General features: G+C 42.3%; 1 protein-coding gene across 1 annotated transcript in view; it reads left to right on the top strand.

Annotated features, from left to right (window-relative positions):
* Positions 1 to 21,425, top strand: part of LOC115135261 (serine/threonine-protein kinase 32C-like) — a 155,147-nt gene that overhangs the window by 48,308 nt on the left and 85,414 nt on the right. Inside the window, exon 2 of the mRNA XM_029669749.2 lies at positions 8,507 to 8,562. Within this exon, the coding sequence (XP_029525609.1) occupies positions 8,507 to 8,562 (56 nt within the window). The remainder of the gene's footprint in view (positions 1 to 8,506; positions 8,563 to 21,425) is intronic.

Here is a 21,425-nt window from a genome sequence, read left to right as displayed (position 1 = left end):
CAGCTCAGTGGTCTTGGAATTCTCTCCAGACCAGCTTGACACTCCAGGATCTTGTTTCCTTGGAGGAGTTGAAAAATTTAGTTGACTCACATGTTACTGAGGAATGTGATTGTCATTAGGTCATGATGTGGTGGTACATATATTTTTATTTAATCATGACACATGTATGTGTCTAATTGAAATGCATGTCTGTGACAAATGTAAAAAAAAAATATGGTGTTTCTATGTCTTAAGTTGTTACTGTAACGGAGATGCAGGGAGTCAGGAAGCAGGTGCAGTCGTTGAGTTTAATAGGAACTTTAACCCATACGCTAATAATCGGGAAGCAAGTACAGGGAGTGAATAATTTAATAAATAAACTAACATGGAACAAAACAAGAAAAACGAGCAGCGTATAGACAAACACAGGAACAGAATCAATAATGCCTGAGGAAAGGACCAAAGGGAGTGACAGATATAGGGGAGGTAATCAGGAAGGTGATGGAGTCCAGGTGAATCTCACTATGCGCAGATGCACGTAACGATGGTGGGAGGTGTGCGTAATAATAAGACAACTGGCCGCTGCAGAGGGTGAACGGGAGTAAACATGATTGTACTCCCTCCCTGACGCGCAGCTCCAGCTGCCGGACAATGTCGACCAGAGGGACGGTCCCGAGGACCAGGAGAGGGCCGGTCACCTCTGCTGAGGCGCTGGAACCTGTAGAGCAGAAGGGAGCCGAGGGGAACCGGCCGTGGGGAGCCAGCCGAGGCGTCCCCGGTTCTTTTGACGAGGTGCGGGGAACAGGCCGAGGCGTCCCCAGTTGCTTCGGCTGAGGTGCGGGATCCTACCGAGCCAGCTGAGGCGTGGGGAGCCTGCTGAGACATCCCCGGTAGCTTTGGCCGAGGCACAGGAGCCTCCGGAGCGGCTGTGGAATGGTTGATTTGCAGTGGAAGAATGTGCAAATTAGAGAGAGAGAGAAATAATGGGGTGCAAAGGAGCAAAATAAATAAATACAGTAGGGAAAGTTGTTTGGTAGTTGTTTGGGCTAAATTATTCATGGGCTATGTACAGGTGCAGTCATCTGTGAGCTGCTCTGACAGCTGGTGCTTAAAGCTAGTGAGGGAGATGAGTGTTTCCAGTTTCAGAGATTTTTGTAGTTCGTTCCAGTCATTGGCAGCAGAGAACTGGAAGGAGAGGCGGCCAAAGGAGGAATTGGTTTTGGGGGTGACCAGAGATATACCTGCTGGAGCGTGTGCTACAGGTGGGGGCTGCTATGGTGACCAGCGAGCTGAGATAAGGGGGTCTTGTAGATGACCTGGAGGGACTTGTAGATGACCTGGAGCCAGTGGGTTTGGCGACGAGTATGAAGCGAGGGCCAGCCAACGAGCGCATACAGGTTGCAGTGGTGGGTAGTATATGGGGCTTTGGTGACAACTGCTGGCACTGTGATAGACTGCATCCAATTTATTGAGTAGGGTATTGGAGGCTATTGTAAATGACATCGCCGAAGTCTGATTGGTAGGATGGTCAGTTTTACAAGGGTATGTTTGGCAGCATTAGTGAAGGATGGTTTGTTGCGAAATAGGAAGCCAATTCTAGATTGAACTTTGGATTGGAGATGTTTGATGTGCGTCTGGAAGGAGAGATTACAGTCTAACCAGACACCTATGTATTTGTAGTTGTCCACATATTCTAAGTCAGAACCGTCCAGAGTAGTGATGCTGGTCGGTTTTACTTGTATTTAAGAGCAGTTGGAGGCCACAGAAGGAGAGTTGTATGGCATTGAAGTTCCTCTGGAGGGTTGTTGGTGTCCAAAGAAGGGCCAGAAGTATACAGAATGGTGTCGTCTGCATGGAGGTGGATCATAGACTCACCAGCAGCAAGAGTGACATCATTGATGTATACAGAGAAGAGAGTCGGTCCAAGAATTGAACCCTGTGGCACTCCCAGAGACTGCCAGAGGCCCGGGCAACAGACCCTTCGATTTGACACACTGAATCAGAGAAGTAGTTGGTGAACCAGGCGAGGCAATCATTTGAGAAACCAAGGCTGTCGAGTCTGCCAATGAGGATGTGGTGATTGACAGAGTCGAAAGCCTTGGCCAGGTCAATGAATACGGCTGCACAGTATTGTTTTTTATCGATGGCGGTTAAGATATCGTTTAGGACCTTGAGTGTGGCTAAGGTGCACCCATGACCAGCTCAGAAACCAGGTTGCATAGCGGAGAAGGTATGGTGGGATTTGAAATGGTCGGTAATCTGTTTGTTGACTTTGCTTTCGAAGTCCTTAGAAAGGCAGGGTAGGATAGATATAGGTCTGTAGCAGTTTGGGTCAAGAGTGTCCCCCCCCCTTTGAAGAGGGGGATGACCGCAGCTGCTTTCCAATCTTTGGGATGAATATTTAGTTTTATAAACTTGTGCACGCCATACATAAGCATGTTTCCAGTTATAATACAAGACCCATCCTGAAACTGCAGGTGTGAATGAGCATTAAAACTCTGCCTGAAAAATACCCATTATTCACCTTTTAAAGTTGACAATAATGGCCTTATTTGCTGTATAATTTGGAAGTATTGGATTTCGGTCAAGGCAGTTTTTTAAAAAGGAAATAGCAATGTTGAACTTGATCAAATGTCTCTGGACTTGTTGGCAGAATGTTTTAACTTTTACAGTGACATTTACAGTATCTGACAGTTTCTGAAAGAAAAAAACAATTGCAATTTGTTGTGAACCTGTAAACAGATCGTTTGAATTCAATTTTTTGCATGAACTTTTTCTCTGAACGTAAATATGCTGCACTTTTAAACATTGTCCTAGTATGTCTATTTAATTGTTACACTGAACAAAAATGTAAACACATCATATAAAGTGTTTCATGAGCTGAAATAAGAGATCCCAGAAATATTTAATATTTCAATTTGTGAACATACTGTTCAAAAATGTGTTTACATCCCTGTACCTGAACATTTATCCTTTGTCAAGATAATCCATCCACCTGACAGGTGTGGCATATCAAGAAGCTGATTAAACAGCATGATCATTACACAGGTGCACCTTGTGCTGGGGACAAAAAAAGCCACTAAATCTAAAATGTGCAGTCTTGTCACATAACACAATCCCACAGATGTGTCAAGTTTTGAGGGAGCATCCAATTGGCATTCTGACTGCAGGAATGTCCACGAGAGCTGTTGCCAGAGACTGTAATGTTAATTTCTCTGCATACAACATCGTTCCAGGGAATTTGGTCAGTACCGTCCAACCGGCCTCACAACCGCAGACCACATGTAACGACACCAGCCCAGGACCTCCACATCTGGCTTCTTCACCTGTGGGATTGTCTGAGACCAGACAGCTGATGAAACTGTGGGTTTGCACAATCAAATAATTTCTGCACAAACCGTCAGAAACCATCTCAGAGAAGCTTATCTGTGTGCTCGTTGTCCTCACCAGAGTCTTGACCTGACTGCAGATTGGCATCGTAACCGACTTTAGTTGGCAAATTCTCACCTTCAATTCCGCTGGCACACTGGAGAAGTGTGCTCTTCATGGATGAATCCCGGTTTCAACTGTACCGGGCAGATGGCGTGTGTGGGAGAGCAGTTTGCTTATGTCATCATTGTGAATAGAGTGCCCCATGGTGGCGGTGGGGTTATGGTATGGGCAGGCATAAACTACGGACAACCAACACAATTGCATTTTGTCGATGGCAATTTTGAATGCACAGAGATACCTTGACAAGATCCTGAGGCCCACTGTCGTGGCATTCATCTGGCGCCATCACCTCATGTTTCAGCATGATAATGCATGGCCCCAAGTCGCAAGAATCTGTACACAATTCCTGGAAGCTTAAAATGGCCCAGTTCTTTCATGGCCTGCATGCTCACCAGACATGTTACCCCTTGAGCATGTTTGGGATGATCTGGATTGACGTGTATGACAGCTTATTCCAGTTCCCACCCTATATCCAGTAAGTTCTCACAGCCATTGAAGAAGAGTGGCACAACATTCCGCAGGCCATAATCAACAGCCTGATCAACTCTATGCGAAGGAGATGTGTCGTGCTGCATGAGGCAAATGGTGGTCACACCAGATACCACAGGTGGGACCAAGTCACTATTATTCGAGTCACAAGTCTCAAGTCACAAGGTTCGAGTCTCAAGTAGAATGGATCAAGACTCGAGTCCAAGTCGTGCATTCTAAGAGCCAAATGGTCGAGTCGCACGTTTTCAAGTGAAATAAAAGATAAATCTATACATGCTACAAATCTTTGTCTATTTATTGAGGCTACCAGACAGCCTATGTAATTAGCCTATGTAATTGTAAAGTAGGACCATAAGGGCGTGAAATGAGCAGAAGGCAAGGCAGGTAGACTGGCTCAGTGTACATTTATTTACTGGTCTTGGTGATCCAATGGTGAAAGCGCCATATACAAAATATACAAGTAGATGTATCCAAATATGCATGGGCAATATCCCAAAAGAAAAAGCCTTTATCAGCCCTAACCTGTCCTATTTGAATGGACATCGGTAGAGGGCAAGACTGTACAGACTCTCCTTGAGAAAGCCAAATCAAATCTGTCTAACAGGAGCTCAAACCGGTAGGCCTACATTTAATAAGCGCTTGGACCACTTGACCACTTGGACTCCCCGAGGACCATACAATTACCCAATTGGCAGTTACAACCAATAAACGGTTCTACAATGTAAAAGGCCATTTCCATATACAAATCAAATAATTGTATTTGCCACATGTGCCGAATACAACAGGTGTAGAACTTACAGTGAAATGCTTACTACAAGCCCTAACCAACAATGCAGTTAAAAAAATACAATAGTGAAAAAATGACAATAGTGAGGTACAGGGGGTACCGGTGCGGGGGCACCGGTTAGTCCATTGTTACAATAGTAATTTTGTCTTTATCATTCAATATCATGAATGATATTTCAACACCATGCATACATGGAATATAATTCGATTTTATTCAATGTTTTGTCTCCAAAGCATAATTTTACCCCCCTTTTGTGATCTTGTCTCATCGCTGAATCTCCCCAACGGGCTCGGGACAGGCGAAGGTCCAGTCATGCGTCCTCCGAAACATGACCCGCCAAGCCGCACTTCTTAACACCCGCTCGCTTAACCTGGAAGCCAGCCGCACCAATGTGTCAGAGGAAACATTGTTCAACTGACGATCGAAGTCAGCCTGCAGGTGTCCGGCCTGCCACAAAGAGTCGCTAGAGCGCGATGAGCCAAGTAAAATTGGCTGTGCAGTCAGGGTTCAACTACTAAAAAAACATTAAAAACAGTTAAAAGGAGTATCATTGTGCAAAAGTGCAGCAATAAATATACATTTCCTTTCATGTGCAGCTTCAGAAAGTTTATGGCCTGTGGGATAAAAGAGGTCTTGTATCTGTTGCTGTTGAGTTTGGGAGTTTTAAAATGACAAACCTGAGGGGGAAAAGCGCACAATTGTCAGAGGGGGTGGTCAGGACAGTCTAGGATACTGTTCGCTCCACTCACAACTTGTTTTCTGAATGTCACTAAGACCTGTGCCAGTTGCACCCCGATGACCTTGCTGACCACCTTAACCACCCTGTCCAACCTATTTTTGTTGCAAACATTAAGATTGCCAGACCAGTCCACCATCGAGAACATCAATAGGGATTCAATATAAGTCCTGTAAATCAGTGTTCAGCTTAAAACATTTTTTTTAAATGCTGCTCCTCAAACGTCTGCTTGTTGTCCAGCATATTTCCCATGTACTTGTCAGTACTGACCAGTCATTTCCCATGACCACAGTGGATGTGTGGTTCAGTGGCTGCCTTCTAAAGTCAACGGCCATATCTTTAGTTTGAGACATTCAGTTGGAGGAATCCGTTCTCACACCATGACACAGTCCTCTACCACAGGTCAATGCTCAGACTCTCCATCCTGTAGTGGACCGACGATGACGGAGTCATCAGCAAACTTGATGTGCCCGTTTTTCTATTCGCTGCGACAGTCATGAGTGTATAGTATGTACAGAAGTAGAGGGCACACAGCCTCGTGGGGATGCGGTTGAGGAGCAGAGCTGCTTTGACATGACGCCATTTACTCACACTTGTTGGGACCGGTCGGTAAGGAAGGCCACTACCCAGCCCACAATGCTCACGTCCAGCTTTAAGTGGGAGAGAAGCTTCTCTGCTAGCATGTGAGACTGGAATAGTATTGAAGGCCGGCGATAAGTCGATGAACAGAAGCCTCGCATGGGTTTGTGGGCGTTCCTGGTGCTTGTAGAGGAAGGGTTAGAGTGGCGTCCTCCACCCCCCTGCTTTGCCCTGTAAGCAAACTGCAGGGGGTCCAGGGAATTCTCAATCTGACACAGTACATCCATCTTGATTAGCTTCTCAAATGATTTCATCACTAATGATGTCAGTGCCACTGGCCTAAAGTCTTTTTAGCACCTTGGGGGATTTGCATTTTCCCACAAGAACAACAGTAACATGCTTTCAGAGTTTAGGCACCTTCTGCAGCTGGAGTGACATTTTTGTTCAGTATATTTACCTTTTTTTTCCATAAGGATGTCATATCCTCCATTTGTAGAAAAAGCTTCAGTTACTTTCCTGCTTGCAATGCAATACTTCAACTATTAGAAACTGCATACGCATGGCCTAAGGTTTATGGGAAGCAAAGTACATTCTCATGTCAAGTTGAGTTTCTAAATGCCAACTTTTCCGTGAAAACTGGTGCACGCATGTTTTAGGGTATTTTTTTGTCTGTGCGCAACGTTTATACATGAGGCCCCAGGCCTTTCCTACTTGACACTAATTCAAAAGAGTGGCCTGATTTTCACAGGGCTACTACCGGCTGACGCTTAGGCAGAGGCAGGGGCCGTTTTGTTTCCCATCTTACAATGATTCACTCTTTCTAAGGAAGATCCAGATTGATGAGATGGATGGAAAGGTTGAGGTGGCATAATGCAATATGCTGTATATTTTCCCCTTTCGATTCGGTGTATGACAGACAATCTCAATACACACAGAGACTTATTGTAGCCTAGAGAATGTTCTGCTATAGCAATCCAACTCACTGGTGTGGATATGATGTTTTTCCCTGTAGGCTATCTGAGACTGGAAACAGTATTGAATCAAATCTGTCATAGTGTTTCCTGTTTATGTTGCGTATTTGTTTACACAAATATTGCTCCCGAACCCACTTCACAGAGCCCCAAACTATTCTGCAACATTATTTGACCCGGGATAGAGATGTTTATGCTGTATAAATACTGCAATGTAGGTTGATCCCTGTATAACAACAACATGGATTTGGTCCTGTCTGTTGACGTTTCTGTGCACCTATCCATTTAAATCATCTAGTTACATTACAAGTACAGTCAGTTTTTCCCCCATCTTCTCCACTGTTCCCGTGTTCATCTGCTGTGGTTCCATCAAAGCCCTGCCATATTTAAAGAGTAGCTATGTACAAAATGTTGAACCGGAAGAATCCAGGGAGTATTAGCTCGTCTGAGTATTAGCTCGTCTTCCAGAGCAAAACATGCAAACCAGGCCTGATGCCTTTTGTGTGGCGCCTCTGCAGTGGCCTCTCAGTCACGGCCTGTGTGCCAAGGTCTGGTCTGGTGGATGGCGTAGTGTGGAGTAAGTTAGTTAGTAAGAAGCTGTCTGCCCAGGGAAGCTCCAGCCTGGCACACACACACACACGCCACAGGGTGAGGCCAGCGGAAGCCCTCATGACACCCACACGACACGCACTCTGACAGGGCAGCAGAGGCTCCCTTCTCCATGGTCCTTACCCACCATGACATGCAGGTTGACTATTAATGTCAAGAGTCGTATCCTGGAGGCAGAACTGAGAGATTTTCCCTTAGAGAGGCCAGCTGCAAATAAAAAATTGGCAATATTGAAAAAATTCATGAAAACAAAAATGTGTTAATTTAAGGTTAAGTTTAGGCATTGGGGTTAGGTTTAAATTCAGATTTGATTACTTTGTGGGTGTGCTAGATAGTGACCACTGCATAGCTGCTTCCAGAACAAGATTCATGCCGAAAAACGCTAACCCGCTGCTCATGACATTCCAATCAGATGCATCAATTGCAAATTAGTGTTTTTCAGCTACACTATTTCTTTTTAGTCAACGACGCAGCGGCATGATCGTTTTATTACTGATGATCTGCAATCGAGATGATACCCTCTAATCGCTTGTGAGCTTTGCAAATGATCCACATAACACATTTAAATTACCAGTGTTACAAAAAGCTAATTATTTCACAGTAATGGATTATGTTCTACTGTATCTACTGTATAATAGCATACTATGAGATCCTAAAAGGCTCAAGCCAGTCTTTAGAAATGGAGCTTATTGTCTGTAGACGTTTCTGTAATAACCTGTAATAACCTTTTCCCTGTTACTGCTGTCCCAAGTTTTTCCTTAAACTGCTTTCAAAATGTTTGATGCTACTACTGTATAACACCAACAAAGCAACTTGCCTGTCCGATCTGTGTTACTGACAGATTTGTTTTCTTTGTTTTCCCAGTAACCTTTGACCACTTCCAGATTCTCCGGGCCATTGGGAAGGGAAGCTTCGGAAAGGTAATGCAGTCGGCGCTCCGACTCCCTCTGCTCTCTAGATACTCTGTGTGCGTATGTGCTTTCAGCGCCACACAAAATATTGTATTTGAATTCCATAATTTTGAATTTGTATTAGGATATTGAATTTGAATTCAATATTTTTTTCATTTGTAATGCACAAATGTAATAATTTTATTCATGAATTGAACTTGTATTTCACGATTTGAAACTGAAATGAATGAATATTGCATTCAGTTTTAACTTCTTGGATATAGGGGGCGCTCTTAATTTATGGATAAAAAAAACGTTCCCATATTAAACAAGATATTTTGTCACGAAAAGATGCTCGACTATGCATATAATTGACAGCTTTGGAAAGACAACACTCTGAAGTTTCCAAAACTGCAAAGATATTGTCTGTGAGTGCCACAGAACTAATGCTACAGGCGAAACCAAGATGAAACTTCAAACGGGAAGTGAGCCAGATTTTTGAGGCGCTGCGTTCCAATGTCTCCTTATATGGCTGTGAATGCGCCAGGAACGAGCCTACACTTTCTGTCGTTTCCCCAAGGTGTCTGCAGCATTGTGACGTATTTGTAGGCATATCATTGGAAGATTGACCATAAGAGACTACATTTACCAGGTGTCCGCCTGGTGTCCTCCGTCGAAATTGGTGCGTAATCTCCAGCTGCATGTATTTTCCCATGTGATTCAGAGGAGAAACAAAACTGCCACGAATGACTTATCATCGAATAGATATGTGAAAAACACCTTGAGGATTGATTCTAAACAACGTTTGCCATGTTTCTGTCGATATTATGGAGTTAATTTGGAAAAAAGTTAGGCGTTTTGATGACTGAATTTTCGGGTTTTTTTCTCAGCCAAACGTGAACAAAACGGAGCGATTTCTCCTACACAAATACTCTTTTTGGATAAACTGAACATTTGCTATCTAACTGAGAGTCTCCTCATTGAAAACATCTGAAGTTCTTCAAAGGTAAATGATTTTATTTGAATGCTTTTCTTGTTTTTGTGAAAATGTTGCCTGCTGAATGCTAGGCTTAATGCTATGCTAGCTATCAATACTCTTACACAAATGCTTGTTTTGCTATGGTTGAAAAGCATATTTTGAAAATCTGAGATGACAGTGTTAACAAAAGGCTAAGCTTGAGAGACAATATATTTATTTCATTTCATTTGTGATTTTCATGAATAGTTAACGTTGCGTTATGGTAATGAGCTTGAGGCTATAATTACGATCCCGGATACGGAATTGCTCGTCGCAACAGGCTAAAATTCTATTTCAGAAATTGAATATTCAAATCAAATTAAATATTTATATATTCAGTTTCAATATGGTAGATGAGGTCATAATTGTCTGTGTATCAAGTTGACAAACTATTATTTCAAGTGTATCAAAGTTTCATATACTCAACTTCTCAGATTCAGTTTTTAAATGCAGTTCTCTAAATTCAGATTCAAAACCAGACACCATCCTGGTACTTTTCCAGCCAGGAAAGGTGAAGGAGGACAGATAAAATCAAACTCTCTGTGGTAAACAGTAGCGTCTGGCAGTTTCTGAAACCAGTGTGGCATGTTGAATTTATTTTCTTCTGTTGAATTTGGCTCTAGCATTTGAACCGTTTTGGCTATAAACTATTATGACCCCATTCCTGAAAGCGAAGACGATCTGAAACATGGATGCGCCTTCTGTTCCCCTGGGGGAACAAAGTGTTGTCCTTTTATATAAACTTCCTGAACTCCTCCCCACAGGCATAAGTGGGCTAACACAATCTTGTGACGTGCAGGAGACCTGGTTCGAACTCAGTCAGTCACAAGAGCAAGATTAAATAGTGAGTGTGACGGCTAGCCTTAGAAAGGCTATGAGAGGACTATTCAACTATATTCTTATGGAGGCCAAATTACGATTTCTGTGACACTGCCTTCTAACGTGTCCTGCGTAGCCTGTGAAGGCACAACCATGTTCCAGAGCATCTTAGCTTTCAGGAATGGGGTCATAAAAGGTTATAGCCAAAACGATTCAAACACTAGTGTCAAATTCATAGGAAGAAAATGGATTCAGCATGCCACAGTAGCTATGTTTCCATGCACTTGTCCAGGGATTTTTATTTATTTATTTGCCAATATTTACAAAGTTTTGCATAAAAAATAGATGCGACAGTTGCCTGCTAGGGTGTGTTTCCATTTAAATCTCTTGTGTCGATGAAAACAGCTGGACGTAATGATTTAACTAGTGTCGAATAAATTTGTGGTGATTGAAGTGTTTCCGTTGCCCATTTAGGCAAATTGCGCATTAATAAATAGGTGGGAGGGCAAACAGGCTAACACCTATCTGTTTCACTTCTCAGGTAGCACACGAAAGCCAGGATGGTTAGAATGCAATAATTAACTAATATTCGCCATATTCTAATTAATCTCATGTGCCAACGTATCTCCACGGTCTGTGCCATGGTGAAACTTGGAGAGTGAAACTTTCCAGCCAACCAGAAAAGCAAGTCCAAGCAATTCAGGCATTCTTGAAAGTCAGGACAATCCTTGTCCTGCAAAGAAACATTTTATAGTTGGGGAAAAGACTGCAAGACAGAGGCATTTAGAATGAATTGTGAGTGGAACTTTATAGTTACACGGTGACGTCACATGTCCTAGGTGCCTTCAAAATCATTTGACAATCATCATTTATTTCAAAAGCACAGTTTCCATCATTTGTCCCAATAAAGAAAGTTATACACCCCTGACGAATGGATCATTTCTCCAATATCTCTATTCCCATTACACATGTCTCTCAATTTTTTTGGGGCACGATTTGCTTTTGTCAAACAAACTGGCGCCAGAAGATACTGTTTACCACAGAGAGCTTTTGATTCGATCTGTTGTTCTCTACTTTTCCTAGCTGGCAATGTACCAGGATGTTGTCTCTGGATTTGAATCTGAATTGAAAAATGCATTTTAAAGTTGAATCTGAATGCATCAGATGTTGAATATCTGAAACTTTAATAAATGGGAAATTCTAGTTTGTGAACTTGATACACGGGCAATGAATGCAATATCTACCATATTGAAACTGAATATGTAAATATTTAATGTGTAGATTCAATTGAAATGTAATTTCAATTGAAATTCAATTTCTGAATTCAATGATTCAATTGGTGCATTACAAATGTAAAAAAAATACATTCAAATTCAATATCCCAATACAAATGCAAAATTATGGAATTCAAATGACTCTGGGTAATTCTGTGGCACTAATTACCCCTCACACTCATTATTCTCAACAAGGAAGCAGAGAAGGTCTGGTGAATTGGGCCTGAAGTAATTACATTTTAATTCTGATTAATCTTAAACGTAGCGGTTAATTAATATAACTGTAGCTGCATTTTGTTTCTTTAAATGTAATTTTGTCAGTTGGGATGTAAGTAGATTTGACCCTCTGTCTTAAATCTAATTACAGATAAGGCAAAATAGCTCAGATCATCATTTTGCTTAATGCTTATCTTGTGTAATGAAATGCCAATAGGGAAATTGTGTGCGTGTGTGTGTGTGCACGTGCGTTTGTGCGGGTATTGAAACTTAATACCACAACTCTTTAAATCCTCTAAAATATCCTGACTAATATATGTTCATTATACTTGCAGTCTTTGAGAACCTTTTTGCAATCTTTCCTCTTTGCTCTTTTCAAAATGGAATCTTTTGGCAAAATAAGTGTCTCTTTTACACAGCAAGTCAGCCCCAGCTGCAGAATACATTACCATCTGAATTTATGTTAATTTTACTTATTGCTTCTTTCCCTCAAGCTGCTGTCACTTCCCTTATCATGTTAGAGAGAGTATCTGCAGTAAGGCATGAAATCCACAGCATCCAGCCAGGGGTTTAAAGGCTGAGCCATTCGACACATCTGGCCTTCGACTAGTGTCCAAAAAGGTATTACAGAAAGAGACTCAGACGTTCACTGGATATGAAAACCCAGAGCGAAAGGGAGGGCAGCCCTGATGGTTCTCTCACGCACATACAGGCACACATGCATGCATGGTCAACACACACTTTTACACATACAGTGCCTTTGGCAAGTATTCAGACCCCTTGACTTTTCCCACATTTTGTTACGTTACAGCCTTATTCTAAAATGGCTTAAAAAATCCTTAGCAGTCTACACACAATACTCCATAATGACAAAGCGCAAACAGGTTTTTCTAAAAATGTTTCTCCAAATGTATTAAAAATAAAAAAAGTGATACCATCTTTACATAAATATTCAGACCCTTTGCTATGAGACTCGAAATTGAGCACAGGGGCATCCTGTTTCCATTGATCATCCTTGAGATGTTTCTACAACTTTATTGGTAAATTCAATTGATTGGACAGGCACACACCTGTCTATATAAGGTCTCACAGTTGACAGTGCATGTCAGATCAAAAACCAAGCCATGAGGTTGGAGGAATGGTCCGTAGAGCTTCGAGACAGGATTGTGTCGAGGCACAGATCTGGGGAAGGGTACCAAAAACTGTCTGCAGCATTGAAAGTCCCCAAGAACCTCCATCATTCTTAAATGGAAGATGTTTGGAACCACCAAGCCTCTTCCTAGAGCTGGCCGCCCGGCCAAACTGAGCAATCGGGGAAGAAGGGTCTTGGTCAGCGAGGTGACTAAGACCCCGATGGTCACTCTGACAGAGCTCCTCTGTGGAGATGGGAGAACATTCCAGAAGGACAACCATCTCTGTAGCACTCCACCAATCAGACCTTTATGGTAGAGTGACCAGACGGAAGCCACTCCTCAGTAAAAGGCACATGATAGCCCACTTGGAGTTTGCCAAAAAGGCACCTTAAGACTCTCAGACCATGATAAACAAGATTCTCTGGACTGATGACACCAAGATTTAACTCTTTGGCCTGAATGCCAAGCGTCACGTCTGGAGGAAACTTGGCACCATCCCTACGGTGAAGCGTGGTGGCAGCATCATGCTGTGGGGATGTTGTTCAGCGGCAGAGACTAGTCAGGATCGAGGCAAAGCTGAACAGAGCAAAGTACAGAGATCCTTGACGAAAACATGATCAGGACCTCAGACTGGGGTGAAGGTTCACCTTCCAATAGGACAACGAACCTAAGCACACAGCCAAGACAAAGCAGGAGTGGCTTCAGAACAAGTCTCTGAATGTCCTTGAATGTCCCAGCCAGAGTCCAGACTTGAACCCGATCGAACATCTCTGGAGAGACCTGAAAATAGCTGTGCAGCAACGCTCCACATTCAACCTGGCAGAGCTTGAGAGGATCTGCAGAGAAGAATGCAAATTCAGGTGTGCCAAGCTTTTAGCGTCACACCCAGTAAGACTCGAGGCAGTAATCGCTTCCCAAAGGTGCTTCAAGAAAGTACTGAGTAAAGGGTCTGAGTATTTTCCGAAGGCACTGTAGATGTGACCAAGAAATTGGCCTTCAGGTAACCTTGCATGTCAGGCTTGTAAACTCTATACCGTGTCTGGTAAATTGGCCTAGCCTTCAAAAACCTGGTTGCCTACTGCCAGGAGGCTGACACTTGTGACAATATTCCCAATCACTAATAAAATATAAACAAATGCTTTATTGACCACAAAATCAACATTTTGCAATGGCAATCAGTCTCCGGACTTGAACCCCATTGAAAACATGTGGTTTGAATTGAAGAGGGCAGTCCATTAGGGCAGACAATGATATCAAGGATCTGGAAAGATTCTGTATGGCGGAATGGTCTAAGGTCCATCCCAAGGTTCTCCAATCCATAAAACATTCGAGAAAAAGGCTTTGTGTCGTTTTCCTCGCAAGGGGATGGTACTAGAGTTTTGGAAACAGGGGTGCCAGTCATTTTGACCCGGATCTTTTTTAGATTGCCTTTATTACTTGTTAAACAAAATATTGTTTCCCAAGCGATTGTATTAGTATAAAATAATATTATTTCCTGATTTCTTTTTAGCATACAATATAGCTCAGTATTTGTATTATTTATTTTATAAAGTTTTTTTTTTTTTTGCTCATCTTTATCAATGGTGTCAATAATTATGGACCTGACTGTATTTGAACCCAGGTCTGCTCTGTAGTCAACTTGGCTGTTTAGTAGTTTACCCATAAACCATCATTCCTGTACCTGTTGTGTTTGCCTGCCATTTGTCATTGATCCTCTTTCACCTGACACCTCCATGTCTCTGCTTATGCCATATTTTGAGCGTGTGTGTCTGTGTATCTATGTCTCTGTGTGTGTGCTCGGTATTCTCTGTATTCTCATTGCTTGGAATGCAGGCTAAATTGTAAACACTTCCTTGTAGCTCAAGGTCTAAGTAGGTATGTGTTGGTTGTGCCAGAGGGAGGGTGGAGATAGATCGCAACACACCTGCAGGTTTATCACGAGGTCTACTGACAGACATATAGCTCACTGACTCAGACCTACAGATAGTTTTAAGGAGGTCATCTTGTCTATATGTAGCTGTGTGATGTAGCTGCACTTGGTATGCATGCTGTTAAAGGGCAGCATGGTCTTCCTACCAATAGGGGACTGTCACACAGGAGTCTGTGCTGACCGTTTGTTTCTATGTGTGTTTGTGCTTCACAAGGTGTTTTGCGTTTAGCAGTGTACATAGGTCATCGCCTCTGTGTTAATACAAAAATGTCCCTGGTGTTTTTGTGTGTTTGTGTTAGCCAGACATGCGTGGGGAGCCTTCTTTTCCTATTTGGGGGGGTGGGGGGTGGGGGGGTCGTGCAGGGCTGGGAGCGGGTGCTTGCCTGCTGGAAATTTAAAAGAGGCTCTCAGTGGGAGAGCTGTTTGGAGCTGCGGACCCCTGCTGACACCACCTCTCCGGCTTTCTAAAAGACCTCAAGTGCTGATACAGGTTCTTGTGCCTGTCCACTCCGGCTCTCTTCTCCACACGCACACGCAGTGTGTGTTTATTTTCCCCGGTCGCGATGGAGACTGACATCCTCCTCCTTGGGCAAGGGGGAATAGCCCACATACAGGCCACGGATGAATTGCCTCTCCCTCTGTTTAATATAAAATAACTTGAGACTTGACGTGGAGTTGGAGACTCGGGACTCGACTTTCACTTGAGACTGACTTTGTTACATTTTGTCACTCATTTTGTGGCACAGTCTCCGCGGTTTACTCTACATTCAGCCAGAGACAGACACCACAGAATCGCACATACAAAAAACATGCAACAGATTGGCTATAGAAATGCACACTCAGCCCTCTGACTGAACCAGCAAACTGTCAATCAACACCGGTCGGGTGAGCTAGCGAACAGATTGTTGATTTTCTGTACAGCTATAGGATCGGGTGCAGTGCAAACGTCAAATTGTAGGGAGAGAGGATTGCCATAAATAAATATGCAGCTCCAAAAATAGTTTTGTAATCAAGAATATTGACTGTTTACTTTGCAAGCTCACCAACAATGGGGCACCAAGCAACAATTACTAGCATAGTACTACTGGTCTTTTGGTATGTCAAAATTGCTTGACATGTATCATTTACTTATGAAGCTTGCATTTAGAATTTGTTGCTTAAAATATATTATTATATTATCATTATATTGGAGACAAAATAATGAAAAGGGTTGTCAGGTAGCATCATTAAATAGACAAAGATTTGTAGTTGAACTGGTGTTGTCACGATACCAGAATTTTTACTTTGATACCGATACCAGGTTTATTATCATGATACTTGATACCATCACAATACTCCATACTAAAACTATACCAAAACGATAGCAAGGCAAACAAAGAAGGCATATGAATGGCACTTGATCCAGCCAGAGTTCAATATCATTATATTTAACATTATTTTATGTACATTTTTTTCAGTTACTGCCATGTATGCATTAATTAATAAATTATACAATCATACAATAAATTTGACTTTGTTTTTACCAATCTAACTACACAACATCACAATGGTAATCATGTATTTTAATGGTAAATCTCTGATAAACTGGGTAAATCAAGATGTAGCCTAGGCCTATCCACAATACAGGTCAATGCATATTCAATAGGTGTGTGTGCATGCATTGAGTTAAACTTGTTTTGGCTGATGTCAGAGGCTACAGATGAAAAACTATCTGTTTCCCTTCCGTTTGGGACTTATTTTATTGTATTGATCAACAGCATTTGCATAGAATAAATCTCTTCTTTTATAAAATACCTAATGACATCATTCACACACACAGTGAGAGAGACTGGAGGTACATCACCTAATGTAACAGGTGAGAGACATGAGGGAGGCGAAGAGAAGGAATAACGTTTTTGGCAATGATTGTAGCTATAGTTTTTGGTGACAGTCGGCTTTGAAATCAGCACATTTTGGGTTATGGTTTGCATATTATAACAAACAAAGTACTAGTGTAGTGAATTTATGTAAGCATCAGCTGTTAGCTGGGAAGGAAAGTTAGCCTACAAAGATTGAACATATCGGTAGCTAGCTTCCATCTTGCATTGTAAAGTGTTATAGCCTGTAATGGACATTGTTTTGTTTCTGCATGCTGCATTGCATTATTCAGGTGTGTTCTGTGCAGCATGAGTGGGGCATTAATATGATGCAGCCCAGACTCCCAGTGAGTGCAGTAATTCCTCAGGACAGGCTAGAGCTTCTGTAGCATTGAGTAAGTGGAGCAGGCATGGTGCAGGCACGGTGTGCTCTCGCTATAAGGTGACATCGGCTGCGCCGCCGATAGACTCTCTCAATCAGTAGACGACATGAGACACATTTGACAGAAGTACCGAAAGTAACAAAAATTCTAATCCTGAAGTGTTTTTCATGTTCTAGTATCTAAAAAGTGCAGAAGTTTCGGTCTACTGCGCAATACTAAGTTGATCAAGTTATTGCATGTATAGTTTAAAAAATATATTTTTTACTTGTGACTTAACTTGCTCTTAGATTGCATGACTTGGGCTTGACTCGAGACTCGACCCATTCTACTTGGGACTTGACTTGAGACTCAGACCTTGGTACTTGAGACTTTGCTTGTGACTCGAATAATAGTGACTTGATCCCACCTCTGGTGAACACTGACAGATCTTTGTGAGCGGATCTATAGTCAGGCAGAACAGCATGATATGGCTGCATCCAAAATAGCACCGTATTCCCTGTACAGAACACTACTTTTGAGTGGACTATTTTTGATCAAAACTGGTCAAAACTAGTGCACTATATAGGTTAATGTGACCCATTTCAGATGCAGTCTGATACATGCATGATCCTGCTTATAGAGTGACTGGAAAGGCTTCCACTGGTTGATTTATGAAGGCTTGCCTCATACAGATGTAGGATCTTAATTTGATTACCCTGTTTGCAGGAGAACTTTCCTGCAATGAAGGACATTTAAAACTCGTGTATTTGGGGGTTTATAAATGCTTCTGAAGTTTTTAATTTCCACTTTGAAATTTCAGACTTGATTTTCCCTTATAAAAAATGTATCAAAAAGGTCAATTAAATATAATCCACATAATTTACATTTCCTGTTTGTGCAAGATTATTTTCCTGCTGTAGAAAACTGGCTCAATTTAAGAGATAACTGTACATCTGTACCGCAGGTGCTCAGGTTGCAGATTGCCTGGTATTGCAGTGTGGAGCTGTGGAAAGATGGGCACAGTAACAGTTTGGCCTTAGGCAGCCTATTAGCCCCAAAATACTCCTCCTCTGCTACATTTCTGGCTCACCTCAAGTACAAAGTACAGCTGCACATAGGCAATCAAAGCACACAGGTTTCAGCATTTCGCTTTGAGTGCATTTTTCTATATTCGCCATCCTGCGTCCAGCGTTTGTCCTTTGTTTCCTCACAGTCAAAGACCATCTCAGTGCAGGTACATTTCCAACATAATAATGTCCGGAAAGGAGTAGATGGAATGGCATCAAACACCTGGAAACCATGCGTTTGCTGTATTTGATACTATTCCACTGATTCCACTCCAGTCATTACCACGAGCCCGTTCTCCCCAATTAAGGTGCCACCAACCTCCTGTTGTATCCATCCTAGCTTGCAGCTCTTTAGTCGACTACTGCCCATTTCCCTGTTCTCACCTGTGCTTTTCCTATCACTGTTAGAAATATCCTACTTCAGTATTGTAAGGAACTGTTTGAATGACTAAATAGAAATAAGTCATATGATATTTTTTCAACTAATTCCAAATATCCCAACTAAAGCGTTCATCAGTTGTGTGAGACGAAATGTATCATTTATGCACGCGGGAGGTTGTGGGGACCTCCATGCAACCACAGGCCAGTGTGAAGAAACTAGTTAGATGACAAAGCTCTTTCATCCTTCCCCAGCACTAGGAGGGCTCTACTGTCTCACTTTGAGGCCACGCTCAAACAGTCAAATGGAGGCCAGTCTCTCTCTCTGTTGTTTATTAATGACAATGGCGGCCTTAATAGCGCGTCGTGTAGCTCTGAAAATGGCTGCCCAAGCTTGGTAAACACTTGAATTTCCTCCTGCCTGTCACTAATGATATAAGGGAAGACTGCGGCGAGGGGAATGAATTAAATAAAGGGGATTATGTCTTCTCTCTGTGGCTGACAAGTCCATCAGACCCTGAAAACATATTTGCCTTGCTCATCGCTGCCTCTCAACAAAACAGACAGCTATAGCCCACTTTGTGTCTGATTTTTTTTTTTTGTGTGTGTCTTGATGCATATTATTCTATGCTTGCACCACTCACTGTTTCAATCATTGTAGTCTGTTTGCATACAGTATGTCAAGCATTAGTCTATTATACTGACACAACCAAACCTCTCACGCAACACCTAGCCTGAAAGCCCAATCTGAGATGTTGATAGATATGAGCACATTCGCCCAGAAAAAGGAACACATAGTTTGGTTGCTAAGAGGAAATTCTTCTTTGTAATCTCTTAAGACAGGTGCCTGATGCTGTTCATGTTTCCCCATGGGTCCTAAAAAAAAGTCACTTGGCACTTAGCTGACCTAGAAAAATAAATCCTATGCTTCCTGACTACACTGAATTGAATAGCCAACCCTTTTTCCTTCACCGCGCCGAGGGCTCCCTGGAGTTCTGGGCCGTGACAACAATTGATAGGGCTTCTAACTATAGCAGAACCAAGGGGATAAGGGTTCTTTAAAAGGTAAACATCCCGAGCCAACCTTGGAGATTCATTTTTCATTACCACACTTTGAAGCCAAACACGGCATGAAAGAGCTTTTTTTTAAAAAGTAGTACTTCAGCTAATAAGCATTTAGTAAGTGCATGTGCTGGTAGCTGCTAACATGGTAATGAGCCAGAGGGGGCTGGGAGAAATGAATTCAGGAGGCTGAGGAATGGGATTGGTAGCAGGGTACACGCCATATCAGTCAAGTCAACTGATATAAAATAACATTTTAGAACAACAAATATTACTGCCTAAGCCCTTTAGCAGCAGAAAATGGCTGCTTTTCAGGTAACGTATTGCATGGCATCCAAGACCCAGGTACATTAATGTTATTTAAGGGATTGTTATGATTTCATATCAGATTATATATGTGTGGTGGTAAGGTGTTTTGTTAGATAAGGGCCGAAGTGGTTTCTGCCTCGTTTGGATGGCTTATCCATTTGGAACTGTCTATCGTCTTTTCCTCTCTTCTTCTTTGAGCGACCTCCATAAATGTGTCAGTACAAAGCTCTGCTATTGGATATAAACTATTCATTGGTCCATAAAACAGGTATCTCAAGAGCTGGTCACCTTAAAATGTTGATTGTAAAAACTGAGGCGCAGTGTGCTTCAACAGATTGGAATGCTTTATTTTTTGTGGTTGTGGGCTCCAATAGTTCTTAATGTCAAAATCAAAGACAAAAATCTGTCTACAGTAATTTAGTAATGCAGAGAGGGGTAAACTGACACCTATGATTTATGTGGGTATTCGTTTGATACACAGTACAGGATAGGCCTACTTTTCTGAAAACCAGTTATTTTCTTTAAATGCCTGGTTTGGGCATGATTAATCATTTTGCGTTTGTAATATGTAGTTATTCATGCCAATAGCCTGTATCAAATCTTTGCCTGCCTTTTTCAGTGACGGGCTCTACTTCGTTGTGGGATAAACCTCTGATTATTCATTTTGCTGCGTACGCTTGGCACCGTCTCCCGTTTGCAGCAGGTTCTCTTTGAATTGTCAGTCAAATGCTGTATCCGTCACCTTTTCAGGTCCAATTAAGAATTTATACTCCATTAGAATTGCAGAGAGATTCCAAATACCCTGACAGGGAGAGAGTGAGTCAGAGGGATGGAGTGTGGGATTGGGGTAGATAATGGAGGAGACTATTACGCTAGCAACAACTAGCGAATGCTTTGAGATTACATAAGTGGATGCTCCCAATCACAATCCTGACAAGCCGACAATCGTTATTTTGCATTTGCTGGTGAGAATCTCCTCATTAAGCATAGGCCTACTCAAAGCTCTAAGGCAAGGGTGCCAAACTCATTTTGCCCCCCCCAGGGGGCACATTTGGTCTGCAATGTGGTCTGGAGAGCCACATTGAACATTTTATATACACTGCTCAAAACAATAAAGGGAACACTTAAACAACACAATGTAACTCCAAGTCAATCACACTTCTGTGAAATCAAACTGTCCACTTAGGAAGCAACACTGATTGACAATACATTTCACATGCTGTTGTGCAAATGGAATAGACAACAGGTGGAAATTATAGGCAATTAGCAATACACCCCCAATAAAGGAGTGGTTCTGCAGGTGATAACCACAGACCACTTCTCAGTTTCTATGCTTCCTGGCTGATGTTTTGGTCACTTTTGAATGCTGGCAGTGCTTTCACTCTAGTGGTAGCATGAGACGGAGTCTACAACCCACACAAGTGGCTCAGGTAGTGCAGCTCCTCTAGGATGGGACATCAATGCGAGCT

This window comes from Oncorhynchus nerka, linkage group LG10, assembly GCF_034236695.1.
Source record: "Oncorhynchus nerka isolate Pitt River linkage group LG10, Oner_Uvic_2.0, whole genome shotgun sequence".
Taxonomy (NCBI): domain Eukaryota; kingdom Metazoa; phylum Chordata; class Actinopteri; order Salmoniformes; family Salmonidae; genus Oncorhynchus; species Oncorhynchus nerka.
Note: the sequence above shows the minus strand (reverse complement) of the source record. Positions and strands in the feature narration are given on the sequence as shown.